Genomic DNA, 18,791 nt, shown 5'->3' with positions numbered 1-18,791 from the left:
CGATCTCAGGAGAGTCGTAGACTAGCACATGCTTCCTCCGATACAGTCGTCAGCTGCTTCTATTCACCCGACAGCGAGAAATTTCACAGGCAGGATGTAGCCCATGGGAGGATCTAGGGATGCCACGGTGTGAACATTTTCACACCGAATAATAAGCACGTGACCTCACCGGTATAACCGGTTTCACCGGGAAATGTAAACAATAGGATTGTTAGTTCCTACTAGTGCATGTTGTTCCCGGGAACAATAACAGTGAGACACCAGTCGGATATCCATAGCAGCTAGACTAGAGCGAACGTTACGTTATATGTATGTTGATAATACAAGTTTTAAAGTAAGCAAGAGTCTATGCTTTAACCGTCCATTCTGTAGGTTCATAGAGACAAGACGCACGCTGCTGCTGTTTAAAGTACTAACGTTAGCATGGACGCTCACAGTCATACAACACTGGCTGCACTTGACTCGAGACAACTTTTCAGACGCCCGTGGAGACAATCTTTCTCAAAAGAAACTAACGTTGGCGACACACCTGGAGACTTTTTCTGACATGGGATTAACAATACCAGCACGCAGCAGTAAGCAGGCAATGACTGAATGCTGGTAAGTCCTCCCTCCTGTTAGAATTGATGCTAAGTTAGCATCGACTTTTCGCTGTGGAAAAAAAGGCACATTTCCAGAGATGGCCCGCAGTGACAACAGTATGCACACGCATGCAGGCTTAGCTAAGGGTCTTACCTACATGTGTATGAGGAGCGCATCATTTGTGTTCATAAGATGTATAGCGTTAACGTTAGTTAACGTTAGTTGCGTTAACGTTAGTTGCTGGTCTAACCATAACAGCGGAGCCACACTGCAGCCGAGAGGGAGCGCTTGTAATTTACACCGGCGCACGCTGAAACTGCAGAGTTTTCCTTTCAATTCTTATGAGGAGGGCATCATTTGTGTTCATAAGATGTATAGCGTTAACTCACGTTAGTTGCTGGTCTAACCATAACAGCGGAGCCACACTGCAGCCGAGAGGGAGCGCTTGTAATTTACACCGGCGCACGCTGAAACTGCGGAGTTTTCCTTTCAATTCTTCCTCCATAAAAACAAAAGGTGTTACCGGTGGGCACGTTATGTAATCGGTGTATCCCCCAACACCGTGTAACACCGGTAACACCTAAAATCGCGGCAAGCCTAGGAGGATCACGCTATTCCCCCCGGTTCGCCTCCCCCCGAACAGGCGCCCCGACCAACCAGGGAGACACTACTGCACTTGCCCGACCAAGCTGGAGGTAACACGGGGGCCAAACCTGCGGCCCTCATGTTGGTAGGCAGGGAATCTGCTGCTCCTCAGTAGTGTCTTAATGCCATCATGTCATATTCAACTTGTCATCCTTTGAAAACCAACTTGTCATTGCTGTGTCACTCTGCCTCCCAGGTTCGGCGTGTACGTCCCGCTCTGCTGCTTCCACCAGGAGGGAGGTAAGAGCCAGACGGCGCCGGTTGACTGTGATTACCCAGCTGATCACCACCAGCAGACCGACCTGACCGAGGCTCCGTACTTTCGGCCGCGCGACTTCCTCTTCCTGTTGCGAGAGAACCTCCGAGAGCAGTTCTCCAGCCCCGCCCACACGCCCACGCACACCTGCCCCCCTCACACACACTCGCACACGCCGGAGCTGATCCGCGCCGAGGTGGAGGAGCTGAAGAGTGACTTCAACCGACGAATCAAGGAAGTGCTGTTCAACTCGCTGTTCAGCGCGTACTACGTCGCTTTCCTGCCTCTCTGCTTCGTCAAGGTGCGTCTCTCTTTTCCCCATTTCACTTTGATTATTCATCTTCTTCTCCCCACATCCACTCATTTCATTAGCCTTTATCAGTGCGCAAACAAGTAAATTCCGGACTATAAGACGCACCGGTCTATAAGCCGCGGGACCAAAATTGACTATTTTTTTCTTCTATAAGCCGCACCGGTCTATAAGCCGCGGGTGTTTTGATGTTTAATTACCATATGAAAGGGTTCGTGCACAGAGAGGAATGTCGGGAAAGAGATGGCTGTTTGGGGAAGCTCCCATTTATTAACATTTCAACAAAACAAAACAAAAGTCAGGTCACTAATCCCCAGACAAAATCACACAACAATAGGCTATATGTGCAGCAAACCTGTAACCAGAGAAGTCAAGTCACTAATCCTCGTCTTCCTCTTCTTCCTGCGTACTGAAACCACCAAAGTCCTCATCTTCAGTGTCGGAAACGAACAGGTTCAGGGTGGCTTCGTCAACCACTCTCCTCTCTCCTTCATTGTCACTCAAAACCAACGAACTCCTCTTCATCACTGTCGGCATCGAACAGCCTCTGAAGCCTCTGACGGCCCTCAGCGCCAGCTGTGGCGGCGTCATCCTCTTCATCCCGCAGCAGTCCAGCGTTTTGGAACCCGTTGGTGATTGTGGATGTTTTCACACTCCTATAATATTCCGTGATCTTCCTTTGTGTTTGTCCTCCTGCTGCACCGTCCAACGCCTCACCATTGACTCATCGATGCCCAGGTTACGCGCGGCTGCTCTGTTTCCCTCTTTTAATGCGAGATTGACTGCTTTCAACTTGAAAGCTGCGTCGTGTGAATTTCTGCGTACCTTCCCCATGGTAAGTGAGAGTGTTGCTTCTACTGCTCGTCTTGTTGTGAATATTCCTTGATCTTCCTTTGTGTGAATTCGCCGAAGTTTGTGATTTTCTCCTGGTAGTCGGGGGAGGGAGTTGATGGCCGAGTGGCCGTTTGCTTACCGTAATTACCATATGTAAGTGGTCACGCACAGAGGGGATTGTCGGGAAAGAGATGGCTGTTTGAGGAAGCTCCCATTTACCGTATTACCGTAACATTTCAACAAAACAACATAACACAACACCACCGTTGTTTATTTTTACAGTGCACACAGTGTTCGCGGTGTGGTGAAAAGAGGGCAAGAGAGGAAATTAAAACAGAAGTGGATTTATAGTTAGAAAGAGTGCTAAAAAAGAGAGATTTTATTTGTATTTTTTTTTTTTTTTCTGAAAAAATCCATAGATAAGACGCACCGTTATATAAGCCGCAGGGGCCAAAAAACGGGAAAAAAGCCGCGGCTTATAGTCCGGAATTTACGGTAGTTCATTCCTCAATTACCGTAAATTCCGGACTATAAGCCGCGGCTTTTTTCCCGTTTTTTGGCCCCTGCGGCTTATATAACGGTGCGGCTTATCTATGGATTTTTTCCAAAAAAAAAAAAAAAAATCTCTCTTTTTTAGCACTCTTTCTAACTATAAATCCACTTCTGTTTTAATTTCCTCTCTTGCCCTCTTTTAACAACATAACATAACATAACATAACACAACACAGGTAAGCAGAAAGAAAAAGACGAAGCAATCACGCCATGAATGAGGAAATGACTCACCTGCTGGAGGCTGGAGATACACGGCTTGGGCTAAACTTTTACTCCGTGAAACACTATCGATTAAGTCCGACATCGCTCAGAGGTTTTGAGCAGCTTGAAAACAAGTTTGAAAACGTGCAGAAGTCCATCCACTCACTCACTAAAGAAACTAAGGCAACCGTGAACAGAGTTTATAATGCGGAAAAGCGCATCCGCGCACTGGAGGACAAAAACAACACAGTGAGTCCGAAAATGGATAAAATGCAAAATCGAAACCCTGCACATGCAGGTTGATGACTTAATCAGCAGGAGTAAAATAAATAACATTCGCCTGATCAATGTAAAAGAGGGAGCTGAGATGGGTGACATGGACGCTTTCGTGGCAAAATCCTGTGTTACATCCTGGACCTGAAGGAAGGCGAGAAACCACCAGAGGTGGACAGGGCACACCGGGCGCCTCGGCCACGTCCAGACCCCGGCCTGCCACCGAGGGCCATCTTCATCTGCCTACTCCGCTGGCCCGACCGTCAACTCATCCTCCAGGCTGCGGGGAAGAAGCCCCTCACCTGGGAGGGTACGCGCTTTTTCGTCCGGCAGGACCTCTCCGCGTTGGTGCAACAGAAACGCGCAACATACAACAGCATCATCGAGTCAATGGATATCGCTTTGGCGTACTGTACCCAGCGAGACTCGTCATAACCATTGATGGACAGCGGCGGAACAAGAGCTCAAAGTGAAACTGCCGAATATCTTTTGAGTTGGACTGGTCAATAGTACTGTGAGTAACTAAAATAAAAAAATAAAAAACGGAATTCTCTCTTCTTTAGCACTCTTTCTAACTATAAATCCACTTCTGTTTTAATTTCCTCTCTTGCCCTCTTTTCACCACACCGCGGACACTGTGTGCACTGTAAAAATAAACAACGGTGGTGTTGTGTTATGTTGTTTTGTTGAAATGTTACGGTAATACGGTAAATGGGAGCTTCCTCAAACAGCCATCTCTTTCCCGACAATCCCCTCTGTGCGTGACCACTTACATATGGTAATTACGGTAAGCAAACGGCCACTCGGCCAACTCCCTCCCCCGACTACCAGGAGAAAATCACAAACTTCGGCGAATTCACACAAAGGAAGATCAAGGAATATTCACAACAAGACGAGCAGTAGAAGCGGAATATTATAGGAGTGTGAAAACATCCACAATCACCAACGGGTTCCAAAACGCTGGACTGCTGCGGGATGAAGAGGATGACGCCGCCACAGCTGGCGCTGAGGGCCGTCAGAGGCTTCAGAGGCTGTTCGATGCCGACAGTGACGAAGAGGAGTTCGTTGGTTTTGAGTGACAATGAAGGAGAGAGGAGAGTGGTTGACGAAGCCACCCTGAACCTGTTCGTTTCCGACACTGAAGATGAGGACTTTGGTGGTTTCAGTACGCAGGAAGAAGAGGAAGACGAGGATTAGTGACTTGACTTCTCTGGTTACAGGTTTGCTGCACATATAGCCTATTGTTGTGTGATTTTGTCTGGGGATTAGTGACCTGACTTTTGTTTTGTTTTGTTGAAATGTTAATAAATGGGAGCTTCCCCAAACAGCCATCTCTTTCCCGACATTCCTCTCTGTGCACGAACCCTTTCATATGGTAATTAAACATCAAAACACCCGCGGCTTATAGACCGGTGCGGCTTATAGAAGAAAAAAATAGTCAATTTTGGTCCCGCGGCTTATAGACCGGTGCGTCTTATAGTCCGGAATTTACGGTAGTTGATCAACAGACAATTAAGTATAATTGAATTGTTCTAGTAATTTTTCAAGTAAAATACCAACCAACACTGGTTCACTTCACACATGCTAAGATTTTCTTGCTTTTCTCAGTATCAGTGCATCGATATAAAATGAATAGGTCTGTTGTTTTGGCTGTTGCTCAGACTAAGCAATTTTAACAATAATTTGGGTTCTGCTTTTCTCATTATTTTTATTTATCAACATCTAAAAAAAAATGTATTGATAGATTAATCATGAAAAGAATCGTTAGTTCCACCCCTACTCTTCGTGTTGCCTACCTACACCTTGTGTTTGTGTGCGTGTGACTTGACCTACACTGTGTCTCCCACAGAGTACACAGTACTATGACATGTGACTTGACCTACACTGTGTCTCCCACAGAGTACACAGTACTATGACATGTGACTTGACCTACACTGTGTCTCCCACAGAGTACACAGTACTATGACATGTGACTTGACCTACACTGTGTCTCCCACAGAGTACACAGTACTATGACGTGTGACTTGACCTACACTGTCTCCCACAGAGTACACAGTACTATGACATGTGACTTGACCTACACTGTCTCCCACAGAGTACACAGTACTATGACATGTGACTTGACCTACACTGTGTCTCCCACAGAGTACACAGTACTATGACATGTGACTTGACCTACACTGTGTCTCCCACAGAGTACACAGTACTATGACATGTGACTTGACCTACACTGTGTCTCCCACAGAGTACACAGTACTATGACATGTGACTTGACCTACACTGTGTCTCCCACAGAGTACACAGTACTATGACATGTGACTTGACCTACACTGTCTCCCACAGAGTACACAGTACTATGACATGTGACTTGACCTACACTGTGTCTCCCACAGAGTACACAGTACTATGACATGTGACTTGACCTACACTGTGTCTCCCACAGAGTACACAGTACTATGACGTGTGACTTGACCTACACTGTCTCCCACAGAGTACACAGTACTATGACATGTGACTTGACCTACACTGTGTCTCCCACAGAGTACACAGTACTATGACATGTGACTTGACCTACACTGTGTCTCCCACAGAGTACACAGTACTATGACATGTGACTTGACCTACACTGTGTCTCCCACAGAGTACACAGTACTATGACATGTGACTTGACCTACACTGTGTCTCCCACAGAGTACACAGTACTATGACGTGTGACTTGACCTACACTGTGTCTCCCACAGAGTACACAGTACTATGACATGTGACTTGACCTACACTGTGTCTCCCACAGAGTACACAGTACTATGACATGTGACTTGACCTACACTGTGTCTCCCACAGAGTACACAGTACTATGACATGTGACTTGACCTACACTGTGTCTCCCACAGAGTACACAGTACTATGACATGTGACTTGACCTACACTGTGTCTCCCACAGAGTACACAGTACTATGACATGTGACTTGACCTACACTGTGTCTCCCACAGAGTACACAGTACTATGACATGTGACTTGACCTACACTGTGTCTCCCACAGAGTACACAGTACTATGACATGTGACTTGACCTACACTGTCTCCCACAGAGTACACAGTACTATGACATGTGACTTGACCTACACTGTGTCTCCCACAGAGTACACAGTACTATGACATGTGACTTGACCTACACTGTGTCTCCCACAGAGTACACAGTACTATGACATGTGACTTGACCTACACTGTGTCTCCCACAGAGTACACAGTACTATGACATGTGACTTGACCTACACTGTGTCTCCCACAGAGTACACAGTACTATGACATGTGACTTGACCTACACTGTGTCTCCCACAGAGTACACAGTACTATGACATGTGACTTGACCTACACTGTGTCTCCCACAGAGTACACAGTACTATGACATGTGACTTGACCTACACTGTGTCTCCCACAGAGTACACAGTACTATGACATGTGACTTGACCTACACTGTGTCTCCCACAGAGTACACAGTACTATGACGTGTGACTTGACCTACACTGTCTCCCACAGAGTACACAGTACTATGACATGTGACTTGACCTACACTGTGTCTCCCACAGAGTACACAGTACTATGACATGTGACTTGACCTACACTGTGTCTCCCACAGAGTACACAGTACTATGACGTGTGACTTGACCTACACTGTGTCTCCCACAGAGTACACAGTACTATGACGTGTGACTTGACCTACACTGTCTCCCACAGAGTACACAGTACTATGACGTGTGACTTGACCTACACTGTCTCCCACAGAGTACACAGTACTATGACATGTGACTTGACCTACACTGTCTCCCACAGAGTACACAGTACTATGACGTGTGACTTGACCTACACTGTGTCTCCCACAGAGTACACAGTACTATGACGTGTGACTTGACCTACACTGTCTCCCACAGAGTACACAGTACTATGACATGTGACTTGACCTACACTGTGTCTCCCACAGAGTACACAGTACTATGACATGTGACTTGACCTACACTGTGTCTTCCACAGAGTACACAGTACTATGACATGTGACTTGACCTACACTGTGTCTCCCACAGAGTACACAGTACTATGACATGTGACTTGACCTACACTGTGTCTTCCACAGAGTACACAGTACTATGACATGTGACTTGACCTACACTGTGTCTCCCACAGAGTACACAGTACTATGACATGTGACTTGACCTACACTGTGTCTTCCACAGAGTACACAGTACTATGACATGTGACTTGACCTACACTGTGTCTCCCACAGAGTACACAGTACTATGACATGTGACTTGACCTACACTGTGTCTCCCACAGAGTACACAGTACTATGACATGTGACTTGACCTACACTGTCTCCCACAGAGTACACAGTACTATGACGTGTGACTTGACCTACACTGTGTCTTCCACAGAGTACACAGTACTATGACGTGTGACTTGACCTACACTGTGTCTCCCACAGAGTACACAGTACTATGACATGTGACTTGACCTACACTGTGTCTTCCACAGAGTACACAGTACTATGACATGTGACTTGACCTACACTGTGTCTCCCACAGAGTACACAGTACTATGACATGTGACTTGACCTACACTGTGTCTTCCACAGAGTACACAGTACTATGACATGTGACTTGACCTACACTGTGTCTCCCACAGAGTACACAGTACTATGACATGTGACTTGACCTACACTGTGTCTTCCACAGAGTACACAGTACTATGACATGTGACTTGACCTACACTGTGTCTCCCACAGAGTACACAGTACTATGACATGTGACTTGACCTACACTGTGTCTCCCACAGAGTACACAGTACTATGACATGTGACTTGACCTACACTGTCTCCCACAGAGTACACAGTACTATGACGTGTGACTTGACCTACACTGTGTCTTCCACAGAGTACACAGTACTATGACATGTGACTTGACCTACACTGTGTCTCCCACAGAGTACACAGTACTATGACATGCGCTGGTCGTGTGAGCACCTCATCATGGTGTGGATCAATGCGTTTGTGATGCTGATGAGCCAGCTGCTGCCCCCCAGCTACTGTGACCTGCTCCATCGCTCTGCAGCACACCTGGGCCGCTGGCAGAAACTAGAGCACGGCTCCTACAGCAACGCACCTCAACATGTGTGAGTGGGCCCTCTGTGCACACCTCCATACACACAGGACACACTCATATTATTATTATTATGATTATTGTTTTTATTTGTATTAGTATCTGTAACAAAGCTGTGTTCATGCATTTTGCAGGTGGTCAGAAAGTACTATTTGGCCTCAGGGGGTGTTGGTACGACACAGCCGCAGTCTATACAAGGCAGTAGGGCCCTATAATGTGGCACTGCCCTCCGATGTTTCCCATGCAAGGTTTTATGTGAGTAACTGTGTATGTTTGTGCTTTAGAACATATATGTTTTATGTGAGTAACTGTGTATGTTTGTGCTTTAGAACATATATGTTTTATATGTGTTTGTGCTTTAGAACATATATGTTTTATATGTGTTTGTGCTTTAGAACATATATGTTTTATATGTGTTTGTGCTTTAGAACATCATATCATAACTTATCATCTTTCACTGGAATCATATGGTGGTGATGTGAAGATATTTTAATATCGTGACACATTTCTGCTGTCTAAATTGATGATGACAAGGAAGTTACACTGATAAAATCAGATGTGGTAAGAATAGAATATTATTTAAAAAACATTACCTCACACCTACATTACCATTCGGTTCATTGACATGAACATTAATTTGGTTATTTAATGTGATTTTGTATACATGAATATTGTGATATATAGTGATATCGAGAGAAATCCTTATGATTATCGTATTGATTTCAACCATATGGTCCAGCCCTAAGAACATACTGAGATCAGATCTAAACTATCAAATCTTCACTTAGAAGTACATCAAATGTTTGATTAGTGGCCTCCTAGCTATTCTGTAGTTTGTTCTTTTTGTAGTTCTTCCGATCTGACCCTCTCTTCTTGTCTCTGGGTGTTGTAGTTCCTGTTCCACAAGCCGTTGCGGATCCTGAACCTGTTGATCTGGATCGAGTCCAGTGTGGTCCTGTACCAGTTATACTCTCTGCTGCGCTCTGAGCGCTGGAACCACACCCTCTCCCTGGGCCTTATTCTCTTCTGCAACTACTATGTCCTTTTTAAACTGCTGCGGGACCGTATTGTCCTGGGCAAAGCCTACTCCTACCCACTGTCCTCCAACAGCTTGGGGCTCAAGTCACAGTGAAGGCACCTGATAGTTCCTCACGACCTGCCCCCTCACCTGAGAACTCTGGAGGTCAAGGGTCACGACCTGCCCCCTCACCTGAGAACTCTGGAGGTCAAGGGGAGCTGGGTGGCAGCAGCAGGCTAGGGGAAATGTTTAGTGCCGACGCTTGGAGGCTGAGGGACGGACTGTGAACTCATAATTGTGTTTTGATACGGTTCTATTTTTCATGCGATGTTTATATAAACCTATTTAAAGAATATTTTTATTTTGTATACTATTTCGAGTTACGCCGGGCATTACCACACTGACAACATCAGTATGTTGTGTTATGTTGTTGCTAGGCGACAGGACAGTCAGGGAATGCCAGGAGGTGACTTCCGCCAAAGATGTTTTAAAGTGCAGAATGCCCACTCGCTCGCAGACTAGAGTCTGTCTGTCAGTCTGTCTGTCAGTCTGTCGTTAGATCGTTTACACGTCATCCACAGAAGAGCTTCAGAGCAGAGGAAGGAGACGTGCCTAAGATGCTGATCGCATCATCAGATTATTCTACTTTGATCCTGAGGCCATCAAAGCTTAAACCTGGAACCAGTGACGTTGATGCAGCTGTTTGGGGAAACATGGTGCTTTGAACGTCTGCATTGCAGGTTTTCATAGCAGCAATTCCGGCTAACCCATTAGGGCTGTAAATAATGGTTACTGTTCTTAAGATGTTCAACACATTTTGACTCCAGTTTAAAGCAGCGCCTCAACCTGTGGTTTTGAACCATCAGGTAGGATCAAATAAAATCCCAGACTCGAGATCAGTTTGTAGAAACAACAGCTTAGGTACCTATATATATATATATATATATATATATATACAGTATATACTCCTATCCACTGCCTCTGGAGAGAATACTGTATTATTCCTCGTTCATTTTCTTACTGTATTTTACTACAAGTATCTGCTTTTTTCACAGCAGTGCTACCAAGAGGGCAGTTACAGCACCTGTATTTACAAAGTTACAACAGGTGAGAGGGGATTGGTTTCAGGCCAGGTATATACAGCATCACTGGCATCCTTCAACTCTAAGCATCCACTTAGACTCATGTTAAACACAGTTCTCTCCTCGTTTTAGAGCCGTGCCCTGGCTGGTCGTGGACACTTCAAAAGTGTCACTTAGTTTTGAAGGACATCTTCTGTAGCTCGGTGATGATTACAGTTAACTCTCCGCCTGTTACCGATGTCCTTCATGTATGGGCGCGGCCATGTTGAAATGTTCTTCCTCTCATGTCGCCATATGACTCGTTTGTTTTCCTGAAGCTCATCCAATCGCTGTTTCTTTGATTGAATCTCTGTGCCTGAAGGCTCAAATCACAACAGAATTGAACCAGATCACATCAGGTCCACATCTTTATGGATTGGATACAGACGACAGAATGTTTTTGGCTAATAGAGATTGTCTGTTGGTACGTTCCAGGCCCTCGTACCCTTCTCCCCTTGTTGGTACGTTCCAGGCCCTCGTACCCTTCTCCCCTTGTTGGTACGTTCCAGGCCCTCGTACCCTTCTCCCCTTGTTGGTACGTTCCAGGCCCTCGTATGTACTTGTCAGCACACCCACATCCCACTTGACAGCACAGGACTTCCATTGGTAGCATTGTCACCTATGCTTTGCTATCATTTCCATAGGTGAGGAGGGCACAATTAAGGGTGAAAGTACTGTACGTCACCTCATTACCAATACTTGTATTCTCAGTTACCAGAATGGTGTTACAAACAGGTTGCCTTGCATATGTGTTGCCTTTTTTGTTTAGTCACACTAGATGTGCATCTGAGTGGTTTCCTCTCGTTTGTGCCTCCTCTCCATCACCTGTGTGCCTCCTCTCTCCATCACCTGTGTGCCTCCTCTCCATCACCTGACCATCATCAGTGGGTCAGTGAAGCTAATATAAGGAGTAATGTCAGAGTGGAATCAGCAAAACACTGTCCAGTATTCAGCTTTCAATTGATACAACTTGAACAGGGGGGGAAATCCTCTGTTAGGAGGCGACGAGAAAATCTGAGAATCGGTATTTTCTGCACTGTCCTGAATTTAACATCGATTGCTTCAGTTGCTTCAGTAGGTGAGGAGGAGGAGGAGGAGGAGGAGGAAATGACTTTTGAGATGAACCCATGTGTCTGTGTGGGACACAGGTGCCTCGGCTTCAGTGTAAGGAATCTCAGATGTGTTCAAAGTGCCATACATGTAACCATTCTGTTCTCTTTGTAAACTCAGCCCTAAATCAACTCCTTGGTTCCCCTTACTTACTTACGTCCTTATGGAGATCTGAGTGGGCTTGGTCGTTTTCTGAATGTAGCAAACGTTGCAAGTCAATAGGGCTGTTGAATTAGCATGTTCTTGTAGTCTGTGGCATGGACCATCACCTCAGCACTATCGGTGACATTTCAATTTGCAATGGTCATTGTGTGATATCCTTAACTTGCCCATATCTCCATAAGATAGCAAGGGGAACAGCTTTTGTGGTTACTTTAAATCCAGCTTCTCTATTGAGTTCTATCAGTTCTCAGTTGAATCTGAAGTCCTTCCTTAACTCATTGAGTGCCAAGGACGTCGATCGACGTCAAAGTAAATAGTGACGTAGAGTGCCAAGGACGTCGATCGACGTCAAATGCGTTTTTTGACGGTGGGACGTGGATGAAAGCCTCAGGCATCTCCTGTACAAATATGGGAGCTATTGAAGGTGTATAACCTATTTTACGGACTCATTAGGTGGCGACAGTGCTCTCCAGATTAGAGAAAGGTCCGGAGAAACAGGAGGAAAAAGCCGTGATCAAAGAGAAACCGATGCATGCTGCAGCCAGAGCCATATAGATTGCTCTGTCTGGAGCTGACGTTGGCTGCGAACAGGAGTCAATCCGCGCACACAACTGAGCCCCTCTGCCTCTGTCTGTCTGTATAGTTTCTCCACACGATTAGCCGCCAGAAAAGCAGCACCCGACGCCAAACCATTCTCAGCAGTCTGGCTTGGCTCTTCCGCGTCGCGCTGGGAGCCGGCACACAAAAACGGAGCACTCCGAAAATAGAGTGGGTGCGTGAGGCTGTGTGTTAGTGTGAGGAGGAGTTTGCAGCTGAGGGGGGGAGAGGGGGGTGGGGCACGCAGGGCATCACACAACTACACCACGTCACTACATCAGAAAATATTATCTTCAGACTCAGTGAATGTGCTTGAAATGCTGCATTTCACAAAAGGCGGAATATCTCAGCTAATAATTTGAAACGCCTGTATTTGCTCAAAACGACCTATCTTCTCCGGCTCATAACTAAAGAACGGAAAATGGTATCAATAAACTTATTTTTGCTGATGATACAATAGAGCCAGCTCGTTCTTTGTGCGTGTTCGGTGTTTACATAGTAATATCACACAATATTCTGTGGGCCTCGAGAAATCACTGAAAACGCTCTGAAAACTCTGGCACTGGGAGCGTCCGTTCTCCAAAAGTGGCTGGCACTCAATGAGTTAAATGACTCCCGTCTTCTCTCCTTTCTTCTGAAATGACATGTTGGGTGGAATCCATGAGTGCATTTCTGAAGTCGAGGATGGAGAGTTGGCTTTGGAAGGACTTGAGACTCGCCCGCCATTTGCCAGTGGCAACAATTGTGCACATGAACCTGAAGTGTACTTGCTCCTACTCGAGTGCTCCCATCTACTCTTGGAGAAACGTTCAACGCTGCTGCATCAAAGCAGACATGAATGCAGAGTAGTTAACCCATTGATACCTGATGCAGCATTTGTGTGCGTATCCCTTTAAGACCAACGCGGTTCGCGGTCTTAAAGGGATACGCACACAAATGAGGGATATACACGCAAATGCTGCATCAGGTATCAATGGGTTAATGTGTGTACCCTTCATGATAAAAGTTGTAGAATTGAGAAAAGGCAGCGTTTGTGTTCTACGTGCCATATCCCAGGATGCAGTGTGGACTCCTGGTTGATCCTGTTATGGAATGTGGGTTAGGGTATGTAATGGGTATGTTAGGGTTATGTGGGTGCTTGAGACATGAGGTACCCTAACCCTAACCCTTGAGACATGGGTGCTGGTCCTCATATTTCAGCTTTTTACAGTGTTCAGTTCTCCCACTGCATTTCTGAAAATGCATTTGACATCTGAAACAATAAAAACGGTGTTAAAACAAAGGTGTGTGTGTGTGTCCGTGCATCAAATAAGGTGTAAGAGAAGAAATAAGTGACACAGTTTGCTTATTTCAAAGCATATATATTTCATAAATTGCACCAGAGTATCCCCTTTCTTAAACACAAATAATACAATTATGCAGATGTTAAACAACGGAGAATGTAAAAAGTGCTTATGTAGGCCTAGCCCTAGGCCAAGATGCGATAAAATGTTCATTGCCAGTTTGACATCATGGACACCTGCAGTGTTATGTCTTTCCCACCAGAGGGAGCTAAGCGTTTACAACATTCAAAGAAATGTGCTTCATAGAACAGATCATTAACCTTGGTAAGAGTCATCTGCATTCGTCTGAGTCCATGTAAAACAAATGGAATGTTGTGTAACTGACAGAATATACTACACAGTATGTATACTGCATGCACATACATCAGTGAGATGAAGTACATCGGAGTATGGAGAGAAAGAATTGGCACCTTTGGCAGCTGACCGTTGTACATTCATTCACAAAAAATAACAATAGTTTACAGTAGAAATACTTTCAAGAGTTTTAACAGTGCAATCTTTAGTATGAGCACAATCAAGAGGCTATACTGCAACATCAAACAGTTCTGTCCTGCTCCTCGTAGCCCTGCTGAGTCCTGTCAAAAGACGTCTGGATCTGTCCAATCTGTACGGATACAACTGAAAGTTCAACATTGCTGAAATGTGTTAGTGAACATGCAGTAGGATTTGTAAATGAAATGAAGAAGCTTGCCTCCTTCCTGGCTTTGTATCTGTCAATGTCTGTATTTACATTGTTGGCGTCGGCGGCAACAAACACATTTGGACCTCTTGATGTTGATGACAGACATCCTGACTCCTCCCCTTCAGCCCTCCCTGCAGTCCACGTAGTTTCCTTTGATCCAATAGCAGATCTGGGCGTATTTCAGAGGGGTGATCCTCACGGCTACATTAAACTCCTGGGTCGCCCCTTGTCGCTCCACCCACTGATGCCCAGAAAACACACCTATCACCTTCCTCTCCCAGTGCCGGCGCCGCCCGTCCCACATCCGGGCGTAGACCCCTGAGCCGCTGGCCCCGGGCTGCGCGTCACAGTGCTGGTACAGCAGGTCTGATGTCTCCTCGCCGGCCCGGCAGAACCGGTACACCAGCTGGCCCGGACGGTCGTTGTCGAAGCCCGAGAACTGGACCCGCTGGCCGGGCAGCCGCTGAGCCGGGGGGCTGACTCCCAGCTTCATGTGACGCCGCTTGTGGGGCTTCTTGAGCTCCAGGAGGGCGTAGTCGTAGTCCATCCCGATGTCGTTGGCGTTCCCTTTGATCCATCCTTTGGGCACGTGGGTGCGTTTGGCTCTGATCCACTGGAACTTCATTCTGTCGTTTGATGGAGGGGAGTGCGGAGCGGGGCCACCTGCAACGTGATTGGTGGCGTTGGAGGGGAGGGAGGAGGACTGTGCGTCTCGTTGCTTGGGTTTCAAAAACCCGACGCGGAGCTTCTGGGCTCCTTTCACATAGTTCTTCCCGTCGTGGACACAGTGGGCGGCCGTGAGAACGTGCCGGTCTCCCACCAAGGTACCGGAACACCCAGTGGACAGTTTGACAGCCACTGAAAACGGATATTTCAGCAGAAAGGTCTGCCCGGCGATGCTAAAACGCCCGTCATGGCCGAAGATCTGCCGTTTCCGCCTGACGTGGGCGCGCCGAGCCTTTCCAGGGGCACCTGAGGAATAGGCGGGGCTCGTGTTAGTGCTGGGGTCGTAGCCATAGATGCCTACGTTGGTCTCAGTGAGGTGTCCGTTTGCATGGAGCGTCTCGTAGGCCAGGAGACGCCGCAGGTCCCAGTAGCTCGGGGGCGGGGCTTTCTTGTGGCACTCGGGGTCACAGGGGGAGGCGACGTCAAGGCGCGCCGCGGACAGGAAGTGAGGGGTCGGCCGGTCCTCCGTCTGCTGGGGAAGGACCACAGGGATGCGCTGGAGCAGCCACTGGGGACGCGAGGAAGAAACAGGGGGAAGGAAGAGGAGGAATAGGAGGGGGAGGATGGAGATCCACCTGGGGGAGGAGAGGAGGACAGAGCAGGTGAGGTAGCTATAGGCATCAGTCAACTACTTTCCTTCAAAGATGGTGTACATTTCCGGACCGCTCATTCTTTGCCAGTCTCTCTCTCAGACTCTGCATTTCTGTTCATACGCAGGAGACTGTGACTACGGAAACGTGACCGGATGTCTGTGTCTTCGTACAGTCAACATAAAAACATCCAGCCAGCAGCCAGCGACAGCATCATGTATTTATAACTGATAGCAGGGGGGGTTGAGCGAGGTTACTTCAGATAATTTCAAAGAATGTTTTTCTTTTCTTTTTCATCTACAGTGGAATTTGCCATCTGTAAACTTCCACTGTTTTTGATATAGAAATATGACGACAGAGACAGAGGGCAAAGATCAGGTCAGAGGTCAGAGGGCAAAGATCAGGTCAGAGGGCTCTGATGGAAAACTCCTGAAGTGGCCTGAAAGCTTTGGTCTTATAAGTGTGGTTGAAGCACATGTTATATAGCACATGTGTTCTTACATAATCACATGTTATTACATGTGTTCTTACATAATCACATGTTATTACATGTGTTCTTACATAATCACATGTTATTACATGTGTTCTTACATAATCACATGTTATTACATGTGTTCTTACATAATCACATGTTATTACATGTGTTCTTACATAAGCACATGTTATTACATGTGTTCTTACATAATCACATGTTATTACATGTGTTCTTACATAATCACATGTTATTACATGTGTTCTTACATAAGCACATGTTATTACATGTGTTCTTACATAATCACATGTTATTACATGTGTTCTTACATAATCACATGTTATTACATGTGTTCTTACATAATCACATGTTATTACATGTGTTCTTACATAATCACATGTTATTACATGTGTTCTTACATAAGCACATGTTATTACATGTGTTCTTACATAATCACATGTTATTACATGTGTTCTTACATAATCACATGTTATTACATGTGTTCTTACATAATCACATGTTATTACATGTGTTCTTACATAATCACATGTTATTACATGTGTTCTTACATACGGTAATCACATGTTATTACATGTGTTCTTACATAATCACATGTTATTACATTATTGTCTCTGTGTGGTTTCTCATTTAAATTAGAGCATGGGATCATGCAAGCCCTCATTTTGTGACAACTCAACCAAATCAAACAACTTTCTTCATTTCTACTCATTTGGTGTTCTCTCTCTCTCTCTCTCTTTCTCTCTCTCTCTCTCTCCTTATCCACCTACATAAACTAACAAACTAACAAATACAACATTAGAACTCATTTGATCAACATTTGTAGACTGATATAGGCTATGTATAATGGAAATTCAGCAGCAGGTAGGCTATCAACTTTATGTTTACGCATTTTTTCCAGTGATAAAAACAGAATTCATGCTTTTCTCACAATGTAAATGTTAGTTGTGTGTCTCACCACCCTCAAGTCATACATCAATGAAACGGCAGCCTAAACGTGTGCTTCGTCTTGTACAAGTTTGCCCGTGCAAAGCGCTCCTTTACGCACAGATAGGCTAACCGCTAACCGAACCCAACACAGCTGACTTACCGAGAGCGCGCAGCCCAGGAGCGCATGGCTTTTGTGCAGGTGAAGCGGTGAGCAGACAGGGGAAACCCCGGGGAAACCCCGTCAAAGCAGGCGAGCAGCGGAGAGCAGGAACACACGGGACTCCTCTGCACTCCTCTGCAGTGAGAGAGAAGTGAGAGAGCGCTCTGCCCTCAGGAACTGACTCCGTTAGAAGTTCCGTGAAAGCCAGGCCGACAGCGGTGCAGAGGAGCGTCACTTTGAAGCATGGTGGAGGTGGGTTCCACTTCCTCCTGTCTGTCTGCCTGACCTGTCTGTCTGTCTGTCTGTCTGCCTGTCTGTCTGTCTGCCTGCCTGACCTGTCTGTCTGTCTGTCTGTCTGTCTGCCTGACCTGTCTGTCTGTCTGTCTGTCTGTCTGTCTGCCTGACCTGTCTGTCTGTCTGTCTGCCTGACCTGTCTGTCTGTCTGTCTGCCTGCCTGACCTGTCTGTCTGTCTGTCTGTCTGTCTGTCTGCCTGACCTGTCTGTCTGTCTGTCTGTCTGTCTGTCTGTCTGTCTGCCTGACCTGTCTGTCGGTCTGTCTGTCTGTCTGTCTGCCTGTCTGTCTGTCTGTCTGTCTGTCTGTCTGTCTGTCTGTCTGTCTGTCTGTCTGAGGTGTTTGACACACAGTGGGTCTGCCTCCTACTGCTCCTATAGGATCTGCAGTGTGAGCACACATCCAACCCCAGCACGGTTATCGGGTCATGTGACAGATAGTCAGCAGCAGCCAGCAGCATAATTATAAAGCTGTTGCACATCATCTGCTTTGAGATGGCTTCCTTCTCTTCAGCAATAAAAGATAAAAGAAGACAGTTTAAAATGATGATTATGGTTGAGGGACAAAATGGTTCATTCCATCTGTTTTGTGATTTCTTCATCTGGCACATTTTGATGCAGCTTTCATAGCTGAAATGTCACGTTCTAATATTAAGGAGGAATATCGCTGTAAAAGAAAGAGAAAAGAGAACAACTGTAATGTATCTATAACATTCCTATAGGACTTTTTGGTTTGTCTTAACTTACTCATTAGTACATACATACATA

General features: G+C 46.0%; 2 protein-coding genes across 2 annotated transcripts in view; one reads left to right on the top strand and one right to left on the bottom strand.

Moving 5' to 3' along the window:
• tmem39a (transmembrane protein 39A) overlaps nt 1-14,060 on the top strand; it is a 34,807-nt gene extending 20,747 nt beyond the window's left edge. Inside the window, exons 6-9 of the mRNA XM_083652632.1 lie at nt 1,424-1,784; nt 8,629-8,816; nt 8,938-9,058; nt 9,696-14,060. Coding sequence (XP_083508758.1) covers nt 1,424-1,784; nt 8,629-8,816; nt 8,938-9,058; nt 9,696-9,935 — 910 coding nt within the window. The 3' untranslated portion in view covers nt 9,936-14,060. The remainder of the gene's footprint in view (nt 1-1,423; nt 1,785-8,628; nt 8,817-8,937; nt 9,059-9,695) is intronic.
• A 112-nt stretch (nt 14,061-14,172) lies between these two features.
• Nucleotides 14,173-18,018, bottom strand: LOC310791026 (serine protease 23-like). Its single transcript, XM_083652742.1, has 2 exons — nt 17,733-18,018; nt 14,173-16,137 (listed from the first exon to the last, which is right to left on the bottom strand). Exons 1-2 carry the CDS (start codon nt 17,756-17,758, stop codon nt 14,958-14,960), a joined length of 1,206 nt encoding a protein of 401 aa, XP_083508868.1. The 5' UTR covers nt 17,759-18,018; the 3' UTR covers nt 14,173-14,957.
• Between the last annotated feature and the right edge of the window lie 773 nt (nt 18,019-18,791).

The sequence above is a fragment of the Poromitra crassiceps genome (assembly GCF_964638095.1).
Source record: "Poromitra crassiceps genome assembly, chromosome: 16".
NCBI lineage: Eukaryota > Metazoa > Chordata > Actinopteri > Beryciformes > Melamphaidae > Poromitra > Poromitra crassiceps.
Note: the sequence above shows the minus strand (reverse complement) of the source record. Positions and strands in the feature narration are given on the sequence as shown.